The 20,378-nt window shown below is 40.9% G+C and overlaps 1 protein-coding gene across 2 annotated transcripts in view; it reads right to left on the bottom strand.

The window, feature by feature from the left end:
• The window catches only part of ABCC4 (ATP binding cassette subfamily C member 4 (PEL blood group)), a 410,039-nt gene that overhangs the window by 221,664 nt on the left and 167,997 nt on the right, over positions 1-20,378 (bottom strand). For both annotated transcript variants that reach the window (XM_075336755.1, XM_075336756.1), the window contains 4 exons: positions 13,273-13,362; positions 8,876-9,067; positions 6,425-6,519; positions 4,686-4,772 (listed from right to left, as the gene is read on the bottom strand). In XM_075336755.1, coding sequence (XP_075192870.1) covers positions 4,686-4,772; positions 6,425-6,519; positions 8,876-9,067; positions 13,273-13,362 — 464 coding nt within the window. The remainder of the gene's footprint in view (positions 1-4,685; positions 4,773-6,424; positions 6,520-8,875; positions 9,068-13,272; positions 13,363-20,378) is intronic.

Below are 20,378 nucleotides of genomic sequence, written 5' to 3'. Positions count from 1 at the left end.
CTAACTGGGTTACTCGTTAACCGAGGTTCAACTGTATATAAAAATATATTTTACATGGATATTATTACGAAAAAATAAACAAAAGCAAAAATCCTCCACTTATACTGAGAAATTGATTCAACAAGTTTGGTGTGAACCACAAACATTGAAAGACAATAAAACATAATACAAAGCGTCATACACCTACAACGAAAAAAAAAAAAGTTCCAGCGTCTGAATAGCCGAAGAAAATGGACCAGACATTAAAAAAAATGTATCATTAAAAAAAAAAGGGCAACAATTAAAATAATTTAAAGCATTAATGTTTTAATTTTGCTTTCAAACTTTTTTGTATTCCTATAAAACAAAAAATTAAGAGGAGTTGTTTATATTAGGTCAACTCCTTCTCAATGTCCCAGGATATGTAATGACGGAACAGGGGCTCCTAGGCTGGCTCTCAGACTTGAGACCCTGCGCTGTCCCTTATCTCAGAGGTAGACTTGATGGTAGCCAGGTCTGAGCCCCAGGTCTGAGGTTTGTTTGCAACCTGGTCACAAAGGGGCTAGAAAAGTGGAAAACCTTTCATTTTACAACTAATAAGATGTATAAACTGGAACTAGAATGCTCTATTAACACATCTATGTTCAATTTTAGGACTTGCATGAGTGCAATGTTAGTCAATGATGCAGCTCAGATCTGCCATGTTTTCTTCACCTCTATAAGTCTATGGGAGCGTGGACACATCGGACTGTGCTCGGTACAGTCTGATATACACAGAGACAGACAATGGAGAAGATGGAGAAATGATCTCTTTCTGTTCACCTGTCATCTGATTCTCACATCTGAGGGAATCGGAGCAAAGTCTAATGACACTCAGCCATATGCTCACGTGACCCCGGCCTAATAGTAATATTAGAAATACACTGAGAATAAATAAATAAATACAAGGTTATAAAAATTAAAACCTTTAATTTCAGGTGTCTGGTTTAGACTAGAGAACCAACATCATAATTAAAGCCCACAATACAAAGAATTTCAGCTAAAGATTTCAGGCCTGTATTAATGGCTTTGTAAATGGGAAGCAGAATGCAATTCCCCTTAATAATGCTACTTTTTAAAGACCGATCAAGGTTCTTTACATGTTCTCCCACAACAAAGCACTGAAGGACACCGAATCCTCACACTTAATTGTGCGGATACAAGTGAAGACCAGAATTTCGCCTTACGCAGCGTGCCCATGTCAGGGCCACACACTTGTTCTTCTAATAAAATATGCCGTTAAGGAGAATGGGTGCAATAATACCATTATTTTTCTGAAGCTCGGCTTTCAAATACACATATGCGAGCTGAATAAGGATGCACTTCCATTGTAGAGGACAAAAATGGAAAGGAAAATAAAAAAATAACGTTCTATTTCAAAAGGATTTTTGACAGATTGGAGATAGAAAACATTTCCAGTCGTCTGCCGTATATTCTGATTCGATAAATAAAAAAGCCCGGGATAACAAGCTGCTATGCCTTAATTTAAGCGCTTTGTTTGACACATTTCATGTGCAAATCCTTACAGTATTGCTGAACCGATAAATGTTTTATGTCCCAGGGCCTCGACGGGTAACAAATACGTTCTGTATAGTCAATGCGTTTCACGGCATAATCAAGGCACTGAGCATCGGTTCACTTTGTGGGAATATGAGAGGGAAACTAATCATCAAAGTAACTTTCGGAGCATTGTCATAGACATCCGAAATCTTCTGTCTGTGTCAAGAAAACAAATGTCTGAATTTATTTAGATAACACTTATGTTTAGAGCAGAAAACAAAACATCAAAGCAAGCAACAGAAATTGTGACCAGAGGCAGCGGCAAACTTCAGGAAACAAACCAGATGTAAGGATCGAGAGATGGGGAGAAGGAAAATACGACAGATATTGGTCATGATGATCATTTTATATACATGAGTGGTAATGCTGTGGTGCGTGGCGCGCTCCCACTCTACACTGGTGCTACTGATTGCAGCTTAGGACAATGCTTGGCTGGGTCTTAACTGAAGAAGAATCAGGTTCGGATTCAAAAGCACAGTATTTTCACACAATAGAATACCCTGAAGTACTACAAGTCTCAAGATTGTTGTTGGCACTTACAATGCTCACAAGCTTCTCCTCCATCCCATCATGATTTAATTTTAGCATAGACCAACACAATAGGCACTGTAGACCTGATTAATCAAAGCTATTAATCCAGAATTCAGTGATAAAACCTTAAAGTTGCAAAGTTTTCGCGCAGCTCAAAGCTGTGCTAAAATCTTGCGACTTTTAGCTATGTTACACCATTTTAGGCCAACTATGATGAAATGGACAGAACTTGAGCAGGAAGGGTGTGTAGCAAATCCAGCTCGTCACATTAATGACTAGCGGCAGCGTTTGTTATGCCACAATTCTCACTCCAGTCTTCAACTGGAATAAGTTTAGTGATGAGGCACAGATGGAGGTGCACACTACTTCTCCAATGGTCCTGATTCATGAAGAGGTATATGCCTTTTGAACAACCCAGGTCTTTATGAATCAGGGACAATGTGACAATGTACAGCCCAGGGGTGGACCCAGACAGGAGGGCATCCATGTGCAAGAACAATATATGGACCCTTTGCCGGCCAATAGCTTAATATGATGCACAATTCCATCTGTTTTGGAGGTAGAAGTGGGTCCCCTTACCTCTTGGGCTCCTGTACAGCTGCACAGGTTGAACTAGTGGTATTTCTGCCCCTCTTGCAGCACACCAATAACATGTTATAAGAATGACTGAGTTTTTACCATTCCAGCAGTCTTCAGCACTATTCTTACTGTGAAAAATAACAGAATGCCAATGGAAATTTGACTGGTTCTAGTATAAGTAAAAGGCGGAACGTCGTAGATATAGTGGTTTCACGGTAAATGAAAAACATAATGCCAGTATTGATAAAACCCAAGATACCAACATGGGTGATCATTAGAGATGGACGAACACGAAAATACTCGGGTGCGCGGTCCTCGAGTCAAGCATGCATGTCAGATTAGACACTCTGAAAGAGCTCAAATAGATAGAATGGAAGTCAATGACTGGGCAGTTTGGCTCTCCGGCCACATACAAGAAGCCATAAAGAGAGTGTTTTCGGGGAAATGGAGGGGGATTTATTTATTTTTTACACACTACAACCGAAAATGTTAACCCCCAGTGAGAGCCATTCAGAGATTGTGAATGGCTCTCCCTGGAGTGACTGCACCCATCATGCAGGGACGCGAGCCTGTGCATTGTGGTCGTTTCATGGATGAAATATCTGCGCAACCGCAATATTTGCCCAAGCCCCGCGAGTACCCGGGTACCCTGATGCTCAATCGAGTAACAAGCAGTGCCAAGCACACTTGCTCATCACTAGTCATCTAATTGCACAGTAGAAAGACTTACTGAAAAAATTTTAAACAGGGTTAATAAAACGAATGTAGCATAGATCTGAACAATGTTGGACACAAGAAAATATGAACAAGAAAGAAACAAAAATATATTACATTAATGACAAAACTGATAATTGATATGTAAGAACGTAAATAAATCCTGTAAGCACAGGAATGATCATTCCAGGTCAGATGTCTTAAAGGAGACTATTTACAAGTTTAAGCATTAACCTGGCCAGATCATGGAGAAATGGCTGCAGAGCTTAAAACAAAATTGTTGATTTGGTTTTTGTTTTTTTTGTTTTTTTGTATTCCTCATATCTGTTGTGGAGATATTAGCCTATAGAGTCTTTATGCTAATTACCACTATTATCAAGGGGGCATTGAGAGAGATTCTTCACTGGTGGTGGTCACTTTTTACTCTGCATGACGTTGACCAATCTTAAGTCAGGGAAAAAAGAACATGCCCTCAAAAAATGTCAGACTCCGCTGTCTCTGTGTGAGACATGTAATGATGCACAGCTCTGGTCTCTGGCTGATCGAACTCCCGTCATCTACTGTGAGTAAACATGGAAGAGCTGTGTGTCACTACAAACACCCACTGCATCTGCAGCTCTCTTCCCATTACTCTTCTCCCTCTCACCCCACAATGAGTGCTGTTAGAGGAGTACTGCAGCTGCAAGAAGTGTATGTAAATGACCTACAGCTCCGCTATAGGTCATTTACAAAACATATATACTACCATTTGTAATCACAGTAGATGCCGGCATTGAAATCAGTGAGGCGAGCAGGTCTGTGTGTCATTACGCAGGTCTGTGTGTCATTACGCAGGTCTGTGTGTCATTACGCAGGGCTCTGTGTCATTACGCAGGGCTCTGTGTCATTACGCAGGTCTGTGTGTCATTACACAGGTCAGACATTCTCCGGCAGCTTGTTCTTATTTTCACCTACATGATGCCTCCTGCTTATGATTGGTCTACATCATACAGAGGAAAAAGCAGCCACCCAAAAGCATATCTGTTAATGTCCCTTTGGTTTTGCCGAGATGAGAAACTGAAAAAGAAACAGAAAGATATCAGTATGCTGTGATCATTTCATGTATGTGGCCTTTCCATTGTGATACACAAAAGTACAATCTAGATGTCTATTTTTACGCTGAAGCTTTGCGTGACTCCAGAGTTTCATAATGTATTTATGTTGTTACCCAAGGGACAAGGAGACAATGAATGTATGGCTATAAAGAGGAAGAAAGCAAGTGAGAATAAAAAAATGATATGTACTTTTCAAACAAATGTCTTCCGACCTCAGCATCCACAGCACTTAGAGGATCATCCAGCAGGTAAATATCTGCATCCTGATAAACAGCCCTATAAAACAAAGGTAAAATAACAGTAAATCTAGCACTGATGCCTCATCCACGTAAGCATACAAACCATACAATACAATACTACACTGCTGGAAAGCACAATATGACTCAATTAAGTTTTATGTGGTATTGTATCATTGTTCAATATAGATATCACATTTGTATATATTACACTGGCCAGAAAAACAATCACTTATGATACATTTATGCATGTATTTTACAGATGGAAAATACTGCTCATCGTGTAATCGTGTAAATATGTTACATGAATTCATTGGACTTCGATTGACTATGAAGGAAAATCTGCATCCAGAAAACATAAAAAAGGCCTTTTTTTGACCCATGGTAAGGTTTTAATATTAGAGAGTGTAGGTACTGTCCCGATTGGGTACACCTTGACAGGGTGGGATGGCTTTATGCTTTTTTTATCAAAAACAGTGTTTACTAAGTACCTTATGTTTATTTATATGCACTATGCTTTTATTCAGTTACAGCAGGGTATACATCCATATTATTTTTGTCTTTGGTTTTTCTTTATTCAGAGCACATAGAAGACAAAACATAGGGATTTGTCTACTGCTGGAAGTTTAACGCCATTCATACTAACACCATGGAGTTCATCTGTAAAGGGGATGCGTAAGCAAGCTGGTAAATGCTTCTCATAAAGACGGTCCGCTTTTAGTAGCATAGGAAGTAATTTATTTTTCCTATTTATTATACCTGTACAAAATACGTCCTGATGATAGATTTTACACTTGTTAAAGGGAACCTGCCACCATGAAAATGCAGTCCAATCCACAGACATCCTGTTATAGAGCATGAGAGCTGTGATTGATATATAGTTATTAAGAAAAGAGTCTGTATAACCTGTGATTTTTCAGCATTTAACCATCTGTTCTTTCTGGAACTTTCGGTCCAGTGTGTAATTCTATCAGTGATTGACAGCTATCTTTGCATGCAAACTTATACATAGAAAGCTGTCAGTCCCTAATAGGATTGTCAACTGGACCGAAAATTCCAGAAAGAAGAGGGTTAAATGAATAAAACACTGGTTATACTGAATCTGTACTCACAAAACTATATATTAGTCTACTCCACCCCATTGGCCTATAATATGGTGCCAGTATATTAGAATTTTCAAGGTGATGTGTTCAACACTGACTGTACACTGATGCCATCCGTGTACTATATGTGTTCACAAACTCATAGACTTGTATTGGGCCTTGTCATCCATGCTGCCAGTAATAACAGGACACGTTTCTGTGTGGTTAGCACGGACACACGGTCCATGTAAACATATGGACATCTGAGCAGCACCATCGGTTATAATTAGGGATGCGTGAATAGTGAATTTTCATGCTCGGATAATGCTCATCGAACATCGAATATTATTGCAGGATTCGTCATAACAAGAAAAATGCTTGGGTTCACCATTGACTTGCATTAGTTTTGTTATTCGTGATGAATGCCGGAATAGTACTTTGGGATTTGTTACGAATAATCCGAATACGAATAGTTACTCTTCGCCCATCACTAGTTATAATGGGTACGTGTGGTATCCATGATTAAAATGGACACCACGCTACTGGAAACACGGACATGTAAAAGAGGCCTCAAAGTGTTTTGTGCATTCTTACCTAATGACTATCTTACCTTGCCAAGTTAACACGAGCCTTCTGTCCTCCACTTAATGTAACACCGCGATCTCCAATCATCGTCATGTCCCCATCCTCTAATTGCAGCAAGTCCTGTCGCATAACAAGATAACATTTCATTAATCCACGCTTCAAAAATGACATCCTGTGTGTAGAACCATAAGAAGCCTACAGTATATTGGGAAAGTCATTTTATTTCTTACATGCTAATATTTTATATTCTGACAGTCTCTTCTCCCTGCATGTAAAGTGCTGACATAATCTGGGTGCTCTGCCCTCCATGCTCTGTATGGGCATCAGTGCTGGCCTTAGCCAATGACTCCAGAGAGGTAATGAAGCAATGTTATCTACACTGTATAGAAGGAGCTACCTATAAATCCAGCAAAGAACCTGCTAGGCACATTTGTTAGAGAACATATCTCTCATATATTATTGTGTCTGCGTTGCAGCCGCCGGCCGACGCTGAGTCGTTATTTTGACTGAGCGCCGGCTGGATAGAATGCAGCATGTAACCTTTTTTTAGCGGCGAATTGCGTTATTTCACACTGAGGATGCTCAGTGCTTGTGAAAAAACAAAGTCCGGGGAATCTCTCTCCGGCGGCGGCCAATCAGCTGATCGCCCGGCGGCCGGCTTTTATGAAGATCAACTGATCGCCCGGCGGCCGGCTTTTGTCAGCGATCAGCTGGCGGCCGGCTTTTGTGAGCAATCAACTGATCGTTCGGCCGCCGGCCAATCAGCTGATCTTCATAAAAGCCAGCGGCCGAACGATCAGCTGATATTCATAAAAGACTGCCGCCGGCTGATCAGCTGATCGCTGACAAAAGCTGGCTGCCGGGCGATCAGCTGATCTTCATAAAAGCTGGCCGCCGGCTTTTGTGAGCAATTAGCTGATCGCCCAGCCAAACAGTAAAAAAAAAACATCAGTTTTTTTGCAGCATCAGTCACATCAGTTGTGCCACTATCTCCAACGCATCCGTTGCATCAGTCACACAACTGATTGTGACGGATGCCGCACAACGCAAGTGTGAAAGTAGCCTAAGAAATATTCATAAAACTAAATTCTAGTAATTATCGGTTTAAGGTGGTATCGCACGCAGGGGAAGAGATTCTTAACTTATTTGTATCAGAAAAAGTCCCAAAATTTGATGCATTCTGCTCACAGAAAATCTGTTGAAAATTAGAAATTAGCAATGCCGTGAAACTTTTCAGGGTGTGTGCACACTAAGGTTTTTGAGGACTCTATTGGAGAGGGTAGGCTCCAAAATACTGAGGCGTAAAAAAGCTAGAAAGACTTCATATTCATTTCTATTGTCAAATTACTGGCTGGTCATATGTTTAGTCTTTTCAGTGGGTTTCTTTAATAATGCCTGGTGGGAGAAAAGAAATTGCACCTCACTTCTTTGAAGCTTCTGTTTCAGGATAATAGCGCTTGGAAAATGAATGAAAAACTCTCTAAAATTACTTCAGAAAACAAAAGATTCCACTAAAAACTCCACCAGAGGCATTCCTCAAGTGTCTCCATTCATTGTTTTGAAGAGAAAATTTCTATGTGCAAATACTCTTAGCCGTTTTACTGCAGAATAGTCAGCTTAGCCTTCTTCAGGACACGCACCCTTAAGGCCACTTTACACACAGAGATAAATCTGTGGCAGATCTGTGGTTGCAGTGATATTGTGGACAATCAGTGCCAGGTTTGTGGCCGTGTACAAATGGAACAATATGTCCATGATTTCACTGCAACCACAGATCTGCCAAAGATTTATCTCTGTGTGTAAAGTGGCCTTTAGGCTTTGGTCAAACTACAGCATCAAATACTGCGGTGGTGTATTTCTGTAAAATGTTGTGTGTAAGACAACGCTAAAAAGGGTTTTGTAACCCTGCAACTAATTCCATAATTACAGCATATGTGGTCTTCATTTCTGCCATCAAGACTTTAGCTGCATTTACACTGAAGAGAATTGTGAACAAGCATTCATAAAAACGTTTGTCATGATTATCTTGCCGTGTAAACAGGCTGCCGATCACCCAATGAACCAGCAAAACGCTCATTTCATGATTATCTTGCCGTGTAAACAGGCTGACGATCACCTGATGAACCAGCAAAACACTCATTCAAGTGAAATTATATTTTACACAGCACAAAGATCATCGTTCTCAGAGGTACTTCATCCATGTATAAACAGGACTTGTACTGGCGAGAACCAAGACTTCCTATGTGCTGAGTGTGCATCGCTTACTTTGGTCTGCCTGTGTAAATAGACCATTAAACGGTCGCCAGTCAGTAAACGTTTACCAACCAGTGGCTGTGTTGTGCCGTTAGGCCGTGTGCACACAATGGTTATATGGTGAGTTTTTTACCTCAGTACTTTTATGCCAAAGCCAGGAGTGGAACAATTCTGATAAAAGCAGTAAATACCTTTTAGCCCAAGTCTTCTGGTAATGACTTACCTTCTTCAGCGCACAGACCCTCAGGACTCTTTCATATTTCTCTTGGTTGTATTCTTTCCCAAATAATATATTACTTCTGACCGTGCCTGAAAACACCCATGGCTGCTGCGACACGTATGCAACTCTTCCTCTGATGTCCACAAATCCTTTACCTTTTGGCAGCTCACCCAGCACCGCGCTCAGAAGAGATGACTGGCAACAGGAAAAGAACAAACAAAAGTCTTCTAAGGGTTTCAGCATTTTACCAACACTATGGAGGAAACTGATCATGAGGGTGTCTTACTTGTAACTGCACTGCCTTTTACTGTGCCAAATTTATCATAGGTTTGCACAATGTTCCAAAAATGTGTCATCTCTTACAATATTACAATTCTGGCCAGAAATCTTACTCCACTTATTACACCACCCACTAACACGAGAGAGTTTGCTTATTTTTGTACGAGTTTTTAAAAAAGTCACAAGTCCGACATCCATCTACACCTTATTTGTAAAAGTAACCATGCTCAATTTTTAAAAGTGGTAAGAGCAGCTTAAAGGGGTGGTTCACCTGTTTTCATTACTGGCCACATCGATATTATGTTTAGAAACAAGGTTTCTCTCAAATACCTTGTGTTGCCAATAGAGTCTGTGAGCAGCGCTATTGCCGTCCGTTCACCCCATTCACGTGACCCCCAGGATCCATGACCTCTGATGTCCAGTGATGACATGTCAACTGATGCCCACCCTAGTCTTCCTAGAGACAGGGCTGTGGGCGGAGTTTTACCGCTCATCACAGCCCAGCATCTCGCATAATCTCTCCTTCGCTGCAGAGTGCTGAAAGCAGGAGCGATGCTGGGCTGTGATGAGTAGTGAAACGCCACCCACAACCCAGTAACTCAGGAAGACTGCAGCCTACCTCAGATGACTTGTCATCACCAGACATCAGAGGTCACGGAGCCCAGGGGTTATGAAGGGGGTGAGCGGCCGGCAATAGCGCCGCTCACAGGCACTATTGGCAACACAAGGTATTTGAGAGAAGCCTTGTTTCCCAACATAATATTGATGTGGCCAGTAATGAAAACAGGAGAACCACTTCTTTAAAGTTTGGAAAGTAGTGAGTAGAAAATCATTTGTGAATTTTTAAAGACAAAAAAAAACTATTAAGAAATGCTTGATATATTAGCCCGACAGGTTTTTAACCTGTCGATTGTATTTTTACTTTTTCCAGACTTCTTAAAATGATATAAAAGATGCAATGGTTCTCAATAAAGATATAATAGTAATAACATGGGAAAATCTACTCAGTAAATCATGCATTCTCATCTCAAAAAATACCTTTGGCATGAAATCAACCCCACAAGATGAATATATTAAGCCCAAAATATAAATATTTAATAGACACAAAATATAAAAAAAATACATACAATTTATTCAAACAGGTTTCTTTTAAAAGCTAGTACCCAAATGTTATTTGAGGGACACAGCAAGATTATTTCACCATTCGTTAGGCACTTCCTGACAAAGAAGGGCGAAACGTTCATTGGGGCGATGGGGACATGCAGACACTCATTCAAAAGTAAGTTTGGTCACTTGGCACATAGCATTATTACATGTCGCTGTTGTAGTCTGGAGCTCTGTATGCTACACCAGTACATGTGGCCAGTCTTTTACTTATTCAGGCATGGGGTATTCTGCTGTGTCCCTCAAATACCAATTAGGCACTAGGTTTTAAGAGAAACCTATCTGGATAAATTGTATGTAATTCTTTTATATTTTGTGTCTAATACTTATATTTTGGGCTTTTTTGAGTTGCGAATTCTTAAAATGATATACCTGTTGGCAGGCAAGTGATTCACAGAAAAAGGCTACAAAATCCTTCGAAGAGATGCAAAAAATGAATCTGTACCATGAAGGTCCATTCCAGAGAAACTTTACATTATGGCAAGAGTATTTTCCCCCAAAAAAATAAAATAAAAAAACTCAAATATTAGTCACAGAGTTGTCCTCCTCTGTGAAGCTCCTAGTGTTTATAAATTAAAGGAGTTTTCTGGTTAAAACAAGTCATCATCTATTCACAGGATAGGTGATCATGTACTGATCAGTAGCGATCTGACTGCACAGACCCCCATCAATCAGCACGTTACCACATAACCAGAGGATAGGTGAATATTTGATTTCAATGTACAACCCCTTTAATTGGGAAAGCCGGTGGCTACCTAGCCGCTCCACACTAGAAGGCTATTACTAATGAAATAAAGTAAAAAAAATTAGCTGCCTGGTAAAATTATAGTAAATGACAATTGCCACAGGGACTGAAATGGAAGCCATGCTGGTCGTCAACATAAAATGTTTAAAGGGACTTTGTCAGCACAGAATGACTGGTCAAACTAAGCACAGGCACTCTGTGCACCCTTGGTGTGGCCAAACATTTAAGTGCACAGTCCCACATGCTTGTTTTCTCTCTATCGCCACTCCGACCTTCCACTTCTTTGTCATCTCTGGCTCCATAGAGCCAGACATAGATACAAAACAAGCAGGTGGGAAGGTGCACTTAAAGGGAATCTGTCACCAAGATTTTGTTACATCAATGTGAAGAAGACTGAAAAGACAAAAGGTGCTAATAGGGTACTAACGTTATAAAAATGTTTGTGGGAAAAATCAGATGTGCAGACCTGCTGCAGTTGTGAAAATAGTCCCAACTGCTATAGAAAGTGTGTAGCTTACGGCTGCAGCAGGCACCACGAGGAGTTAGCATCAAAAGATAAAATAGAAGTGGACTCCCGCGCTATTGTAAGAAGATGGTCAGCAATAATGGTTAAATCATGATTTTATAACACGTTTCAGAGATCACATCTCCTTCCTCAGATATAAATCACACATGTACATTCCTGTGTGATTTATATGAAGGAGATGTGATCTCTGAAACGCGTAATAAAATCACGATTTAACCATTATTGCTGACCATCTTCTTACGACAGTGCAGGAGTCCACTTCTATTTTATCTTTTGATATCAAGTTTTTGTTACGTCATCTGAGGGCAGTATAATATAGATACAGAGCCCCAGACTCCAGTGATGTGTCACTTACTGAGCTTTCTGCTATGATTTTAATAAAACTGATGTTTCCCTGCTGCAGATCTAGCAGTTATACAGAGCTCATGAATATGCTGAACTACACTAAGCAGCCCAGTAAGTGACACTGCGAGAATCAGGATCCCTGCCCCTACATTATCCTACTCTCATCTTAGGTGCCAAAAACTTGGTGACAAATTCCCTTTAAATATTTGGCCCCGCTATGATGCACTGTGGGCCTGTACAAAGGGAATTTGTCAGCAGGTTTATGTAATCTTAAGACGGCATACTGTAGGGTTTAAAAACACAGATTTCAGCGATGCCCCTCTCATCAGACTCTGTGCTGTTGTTTACCTGCTGTAATGATTGTTTTAGCACCAGGACCTTATCATTCCTAGACAACATTGACTCCTGCCTGGTAGTCCGACGCACCCCCTGTAGTGATTAGTAGCTCATCACTGTCTGTAGACATTGTACAGACAGAGCCTGGTGTGGGCGGAGTCAGCTTTCTCGGCTCTTCTGTATGGCTAAATCTAAAAACTCTGTGTCAATACCAGTGTTATACATTGTGGGATTCAGGGTCTCTTTGCCTACATTATGCTGTTCACAGATGAGGTAGCAAAAACCTGTTAACAGATTCCCTTTAAGTTATGAGGATCATTTGAGATTTACATTACAATATTTCTTTATTTCTGCTGAAATAATACTCTATATACTTAACAGACTTCCATTCAGTTAGAAAAATATGAATAGTTTAGGTTCACATCTCCATCTGAGAATTCTGTGAAATGATGGACACAAACGGTGCCCAATAAACCCCACTGACCAAAATTAAAGCAGCATCATGCTTTTTTTCTGGTAAAAAGATGGACACCATAACACAAATTGGTTCAGCCTCATTATATTCAATGAGATCTGCCAGGCACCATTTGTGTCCCCCTTTGACTGATCTGTCACCTGCATGAATTGTGCTCTTAATCTGCTCCTAGAACAGAAGAGGAGAACGAATTTTCCTAATTTAGGTGTGAACACAGCCTAAAAATAACAAAATGTCAGATTTCAGTATGATTGTCCCTTTATCAGACACCAAAAATAAACCACAATTTACAGGGAGGTGAACTAAGTGGACAATTGTGTCTTCACAAAGAAGGAACCCCCAAGCGGTTTTCTCTTACATGTCGTCATTCAGCTGGAATGCATGACACAATCAATATTGGTATAGAGCGCATTCATCACCAGTCCATACACTGACTCTCAATGCAGCCTACACAACTATCAGCATTTTCATCATACGCAAAATTGCAGTTTTATGATAAGCAGGCAGTGAGGGTGAGGGAAAATACGCACTTTTCCAGCCCCAACTGGTCCAATGACAGCCAACAGCTCCCCTGGTCTCACACTGCAGGAAATATTTTGGAGTGTAGGCATTTCCAGCGTCTGTGGAGAAAAAAAAAATAACAATTTGTGTATCTATCTACAAATATATATATATATATATATATATATATATATATATATATATATATATATATATATATATAAAATTATATACACATGTACACACACATACACCGCTCTGGTAAAAATTAAGGGACCACTTCTAAATTTTCAGTTTTTCTGATTTTTCTCTTTATAGGTTTATTTTTGAGTAAAGTGTAAAAATTGTTCTTTTATTCTATAAACTACTGACAATATGTCTCAGAATTTCCAAGTAATACATTTTGTATTTATTTTCTGAAAATGAGAAATGGTCAAAATAACAAAAAAAAATGCATTACTTTCAGACGTCAAATAATGCAAAGAAAACAAGTTCATAATCATTTAGAAACAACAATACTAATAAATGTTTTAAATCAGGAAGAGTTCAGAAATCAGACATCAGAAAGCTTTCATGTATCTTGGCATGCTTTCCACCAGTATTATTGAATGTTCTCAGTGAGAACATTCAATAATGTTTAAACTGGCTAACACGGTACCAAAACCTTTTCACTTCCACCAGTATTTCACACTGCTTTTGGGTGACCTTATGCCACCTTCTTGTGCAAAAATGTAAGCAGTTCTTCTTTGTTTGATGGCTTGTGACTATCCATCTTCCTCTTGATTGCATTCCAGAGGTTTTCAATGGGGTTCATGCCTGGAGATTGGGTTGGCCTTGACAGGGTTTTGATGTGGTGGTCCTTCATCCACACATTGATTGACCTAGCTGTGTGGCATGGCGCATTGTCCTGCTGGAAAAAACAGTCCTCAGAGTTGGGGAACATTGCCTGAGCAGAAAGAAGCAACTGTTTTTCCAGGAGAATCTGGTATGTGGCTTGATTTATACATCCTTCGCAAAGATTCTTTTACAGACTAGAGGTTCCAGCTGTGCTGTCCCTATTGGCCCCTGCACAGACTGAAACCACCCTAACTGGATAACTCAGATGACCACTCAGACCAATAGCTCCATAAGCAGCCATCGGGGGTTCAAAATCCCTCCTTGAGAAACAATGCAAACCCAAAAATAAGAATAAACAAGGAAAACCACAAATCCAACAGCCTTTAGTTCCTAGAAGAGTCCACTTTACAACTATTAACAGCAGCAAATGGATAGCCTGTAGAGGTTTCAAATAGTTACACCCGTCGGGTGATAGAGAAGACTAAATAATATAATAGAAGACACTTGAATGCAGAAAGGCAATAAATTCAAAAGACAAATTGATCAGAACTCAGCTAGCAACCAAACCTGACTGTGGTCTAGTAGAGAAAAAAATGGACCACAGCACAGGAGGCAGCTGGATCAAATCCAAGGCATGACAGCATGAAGAAGGTTAATCTGGCCCAGACATTGCAAAGAAGGTAAACTGTAGTCAGAGTAATGTTGTAAAAATTTTGCAGAAACATAAGCAGCATGGAATAACTCAGGACAGGCCCAGATCAGGTAGGCCCAGAAAGTCAACGAAAAGGGAGGAGAGAGTACTGATAAGAACATCACTTGCCAATAGAAAGCTCAACTCTCCTCAGTTTCTGTAAGATGGGCAAGAAAAGTGCAATATTGAGGTAGCAACAACATAAACTGTTAGGCTTGTTTCAGACGTCCGTGGTTCAGGTACGTGTGACATCCGTTTTTAACAAGGATGCCACACGTACCCATGTTATTATTTGCCGTTACTCACATCCGTGTTTTCACACAGACCGTGTGACCGCTCATGACCCCGCACACACACACGCAGGCATGTCCGTTTTTTCGCCGGCAGCACGGGTGTCACACGGATCGCACACTGATGTGATCCGTGTGACATCAGTGTGACACGTACGGGAGAAAACACGGGTCTGTTTAATAAAAAGTTTTTCTATATTTACTTCTATCCAGCAATGCTGTCTCTGGCTCTGCTGTCTCCCGCTCCTGAAGCTCGCTCATTATACTCACTGAATATTCAGTGCCCTGAGGAGCTGGAGGCAGGAGCATCGCGGGGACTTCAGTGTCGAGGACCGCATCGCTGGGTGAGTATACAGCAGAGTGTGAGTGTGTGTGTGTGTGTGTAGCGAGAACCTGGAAGCCGGAGTATCGTGGGGACAGCATCGGGGGGACTCATCACAGTTCCCAATGAACGCTGATGAACCCGTGAAGCTGTAGCGCGGGGGTCATCATGATGTCATCAGAGTTCATTGGGAACTCCGATGACCTCAAGGATGTCACTGTGCTTGCAGAATAATCACCTGTCCCCGCGATGCTGTCCTCGGCGGTGCTGTACACAGCGCTGTCCCTGCGATGCTCCAGCTTTCAGGTCCTGAGTGCGGTGAATAATCGATGAATATAATGAGCGTCGTTCGTGAGCGGGAGGCAGCAGAGCCGAAGAAAGCAGGTAAATGTGGAAAATCTTTTTATTTCACAGACCCATGTTTTCTCTGGCACCTGTCACACGTATGCAAACACGGATGTCACACGCGTGACACCCACGTGACACACGTGTGACACACGTATGTCCATAACCATGCATGTGACTGGTACCTGATTAAATACAGACGTCTGAAACCGGCCTCAGGAAGAGATGTTTGGAAGCAGGTTTCAGAGGGTACAAGGCCCAAAAGAGGCCATTGATGAAAGCCATACAAAGACAGGCAAAATATTCAAAAAGGAGAAATGAGGAGTGGGAGAATGTGATATTTAGAAATAAAAGCACTTTTTACATTTTTGAAAACTTATGGCAAGTCTTAGGTGAGAAGGTTCCCACTTCCCACGTGAAGAGTACAAGCCAGTGTGTTTGAGCATCTCTGCGAAGCCTCCGATGAAAGTGTGTTCTGCAGACAATGGTGTTGGAATGCTTCGTGTTGTGGAGGGGATGGTTAATGCAAAACAATAGATAGACATCCTTTATAAGAACACTCTGCCTTCTGCACAGCGCCAGTTTTCAGGGAATTACATCTTCCAGGATGATAATGCTTCTTGTCACAGAGCTAAGGCAGTAAAAAAAAAAAAAGAACAAGGTGCCTTCTATTGCCTGGCCATCTAAGTCCCCTGACCTCAATCCAATTTAAAATTTATGGCACAGGATATCTAGAATATATATATCTAGAATAGATATCTAGAAAACAGCCAAGGACCAAGCCTGAGCTGATTGAGGTTTTGATACAGGCCTGAAACCACATGATTACCCGACAACAACTGCAGAAGCTTGTTCACTCAATACAACAGAGAAGGAAGTTGGTCCTCAAAACCAAAGGCTGGCCAATAAAGTATTAAAAGCTAAAGATGTACTTAAGATAATTTTCATCAAGCCTATGCAGGTTTTTCAACCAGTGTATGTAAAAAAAAAACATGTTTATTAACCTGATCAGTAAAGCCGATATATTTTAATCAAGTGATAGACCCTTAACTACACAGGGAGGGTAGGTAGAGTGACAGACCCACACTACATATGGAGGACATATAGAGAGTAACAGACCCCTGATTGCGCAAGGAGGGCAGGTGGAGAGTGGAAAACCCCACACTACACATGGAGGACAGGTAGAGAGTGATAGATACCACACTACACATGATGGGCAGGTAAAGTGACAGACCCCACACTATTCATCTAGGGCAGGAAGACAGTGGCAGACCCCACACTACACATTGAGGTCAGGCAGAGAGTGACAGACACCACACTACAACATGCAGAGCAGTTACAGTGACAGACCCTACACTACACATGGAGGGCAGGTAAATAGTGAGGAATTATCAATATGGCCTAATTATCAGAAATAGAGGGGATACCACACCATTTTTAAAAATTATTTAATTATAAATAATTTTAAAAAAATGGCGTGGAGTCCCCCACTATTTTTGATAACCAGCCAAGGTAAAGCAGACAGCTGGGGTTTGGTATTATCAGGCTGGGAAGGCCCATGGTTATTTGGCCCTTTCCAGCCTAAAAAAAAAAAAAAAAGAGCCTGCAGCAGACCCAGAAGTAGGCATCCATTCGATGGGCCAATTCTGGAGCTTTGACCAGTTCTTCCCGATTGCCCTGGTGCGGTGATAATCATGGTAATACTTTTGGGGTTGATGTCATTTGTGAATTGGCAACTGGCATCAAGCCCAGGGGTTAGTAATGGAGAGGAGTCTATCCGACACCTCATGTAAATTAAAAAAACAAAACACACACAGGAAAAAAAAAGTTTTTGAACAAAAACAACCTCACACTCCCTCGTTCACCAATTTATAAATTAACAAAAATCTTCGAGGTTCAGATATAATCCATTAGTGAATAAAGTCTACCCACACTCCTTTGTTCACCAATTTATTAATTAGAAAGCTTACGGTATATACAGCTCTGCAGTGAAATCAGGAAAGCAGACTGTCAGTCATTACATGTCTCACGTTGGTGATACCCCCTTTAATTTATAATCAGCTTTGAGACTGATTTTCAGGAAGATCTAAGTCCTCCCAGAGATCTTAAAAGCTCAGTTACATAACAAGAAAATCATGGATTTCCCTGGAATAGGACAGGGGATCACAAATATCAATAATTTTATTCAACATTGTATGACCTTCATGCCCATATAAACAGCTTAGGAGTTAACCCTATTGACAAATTCTTTTTAAAACCCCCAAATCATTATTTCTTCTGTTATTCCTTATACTTAGCCTCTAGGACCCACAGAGCCCAGACTTTAATGGACAGGAGTTGCACATGCTTTGCCTCCGCTATATTGATGGTCTATGAACTAGTGGTAAACGCTAGGTACAGCGCTCAGCTGCTTGCCGTAGTCAAAATTGGCAATCAATAGCGTGAATGCAGAGAAAATGCACGGTGCCATATTCATGTCCATGCCCGGGTACTTAGGTCAGATTTCAACAGGTTATGATATTCTAGCGCAGGGGAGCTTATTTAGCAGTTTTGCAAACACTAGTTAAGCGCAGCAGAGAGGCTGAGCACAAGTTACAAGAGCATCCATAGATGAGTAATGTTTAATTTTATATTTTAAAGCATATGCAGCCTTGGCACCGCTTCATAATGAAACTGGACACCCCTTTCAGGGATTCAAATCTAGCTAGTCCCTGTTTAAAATCCATCTACACATTTTAGTTCTGGTAATAGAATGGGATAATGTATCAATCATACTAACAAGCAAAAAAATAATAATCTTCAGATGTTCTCAAGGCTTAACATTCTATGATTTATAAGGACAAAATGGAAAAGGAACTGCTGGAATTATACCCGGGAACTGGTATCCGCTAATATACTAGTGTTAGTTCAGAGAAAAAAAAAAAACATTTTACAGGTATGTGCAAATCAAGCCATTTTGTTGAGTTCCAAATGCACAAACTGAGCAAAAACTCAAAGTTTTTGAGGAGTTTTGAGATTTGGAGAGTTCAGCTCAGCTTCTGCTTCAAAAATTCCTCATAAAACTGTGCATATAGCCTAAGAAGGTAAAACATAAAAACTACCAGCAGAGGGCAGCATCCAAACAAAAACACAATGCAAGAAGCTAGAACAAGGGGTGAATATGTGGAAATGGTAACACATCGAATATAAGGAAATCAGTTAAGCCATGTCACTCATTTAATAGATCTGTCATGAAAAAGCTTATAACATGAAGCAGCTGCAGACAGGTCACTAGCAGAGTGCACGGAGGAGCTGAGATAATTCACCCCCGCTGTTCTACAGAACAACAGTGACTGTCGGCAGGATCCAAAATCATGTCTGCTCTCTATCTGAAACTTAACCTTATCAAAACTGAGCTTCTTCTCCCTCTGTCTACTAACCTTAAATTTGACATCATCCTCTCAGTGTGTGGCACCACGAGAACTCCTAGGCAGCAGGTTCACTGTCTGGGTGTTATATTTGACATCGATCTTTCCCTCACCTCCTATATACAATCTCTCGCCCGCTATTATCACTTGCACCTAAAAAACATCTCTAAAATCCCTTTTCTCACCATGGAAATAACAAAAACCCTAACTGTTGCCCTGAACCACTCCCACCTTGATTACTGTAATTCTCTATTAATTGGTCTCCCCCTAACTAGACTGATGATGCTATCCATGGCAAAACCAAAAAAGAAAAAACCTCTACAACATTACATTTATTTAAATATCATTAAAATAGTATTGTCAGTTACTTAAGACACACAGGGGCCATACCCATTAATAAGGTCACAGACTAATGTCATAAAGTGCATAGAAACACACGGTGAGATCCTTGATTGGGCAGTGAGCAAAATTGAGTATGTGCAATGGTGTCGCTGCTACTCACAAGACGGTAAGCCTGCATCGATATCTAGATGTTCAGGAGACAGGGCCTGGAATTCCCTACAGTTGCCCCTGCCTGTCAACGGAGGATTAGTTCACCTTACTGTTTTGGGTGCCCGCGTTCCTCAGCGGCTAGCCCTAAATAAGCTAATAAGCTAAGCTAAATAAGCTACTGCTATACCATAGATCCAAATACCGCCAGCAAGTGCAAAGTGCTGAAAATTGGTCACACAGTCATATGTCCAACTCAAATGCAAAGTAGATACGTGTTGTCAGGACTCACTCCCACATATAAGTGAATGTGCTTGGGCCTGTGAAACAAATCCCAGTCACTCATTTGCTGGGATGGTCATTTTATCCCTTATCACACTTTCAAATGTCTAACTCCAATACAGAGGGGACACGTATGGTTAGGATTCAATTCCACACATATAAACTATTGGGCCTGTAATAAAAATCCCAGTCCTCATCCCAGTTACTTATCTGCTGAGACAGTTGCTCAATCTTTCTATATCCCCTGATGAACCCCGATATGCTGGGGGGAAACGCGGCGGGATTGAGCGGTCATATGACTGGTCCTGCCAGGATTTTGCTGCTTCCTGTGATATTACGTCAACAGGGGCAGGATCTTGTTAACGGGCATTACAGCCGACGTCATATTACCGCCCTGCTGGGCAGGTACAGTCTATAGAGTCCCCACCTCCCTTCCCCTGCACCCTCCCAATCCTCCCATAGTGAAGTGATC

Source organism: Anomaloglossus baeobatrachus, chromosome 2 (assembly GCF_048569485.1).
Source record: "Anomaloglossus baeobatrachus isolate aAnoBae1 chromosome 2, aAnoBae1.hap1, whole genome shotgun sequence".
Classification (NCBI taxonomy): domain Eukaryota; kingdom Metazoa; phylum Chordata; class Amphibia; order Anura; family Aromobatidae; genus Anomaloglossus; species Anomaloglossus baeobatrachus.
Note: the sequence above shows the minus strand (reverse complement) of the source record. Positions and strands in the feature narration are given on the sequence as shown.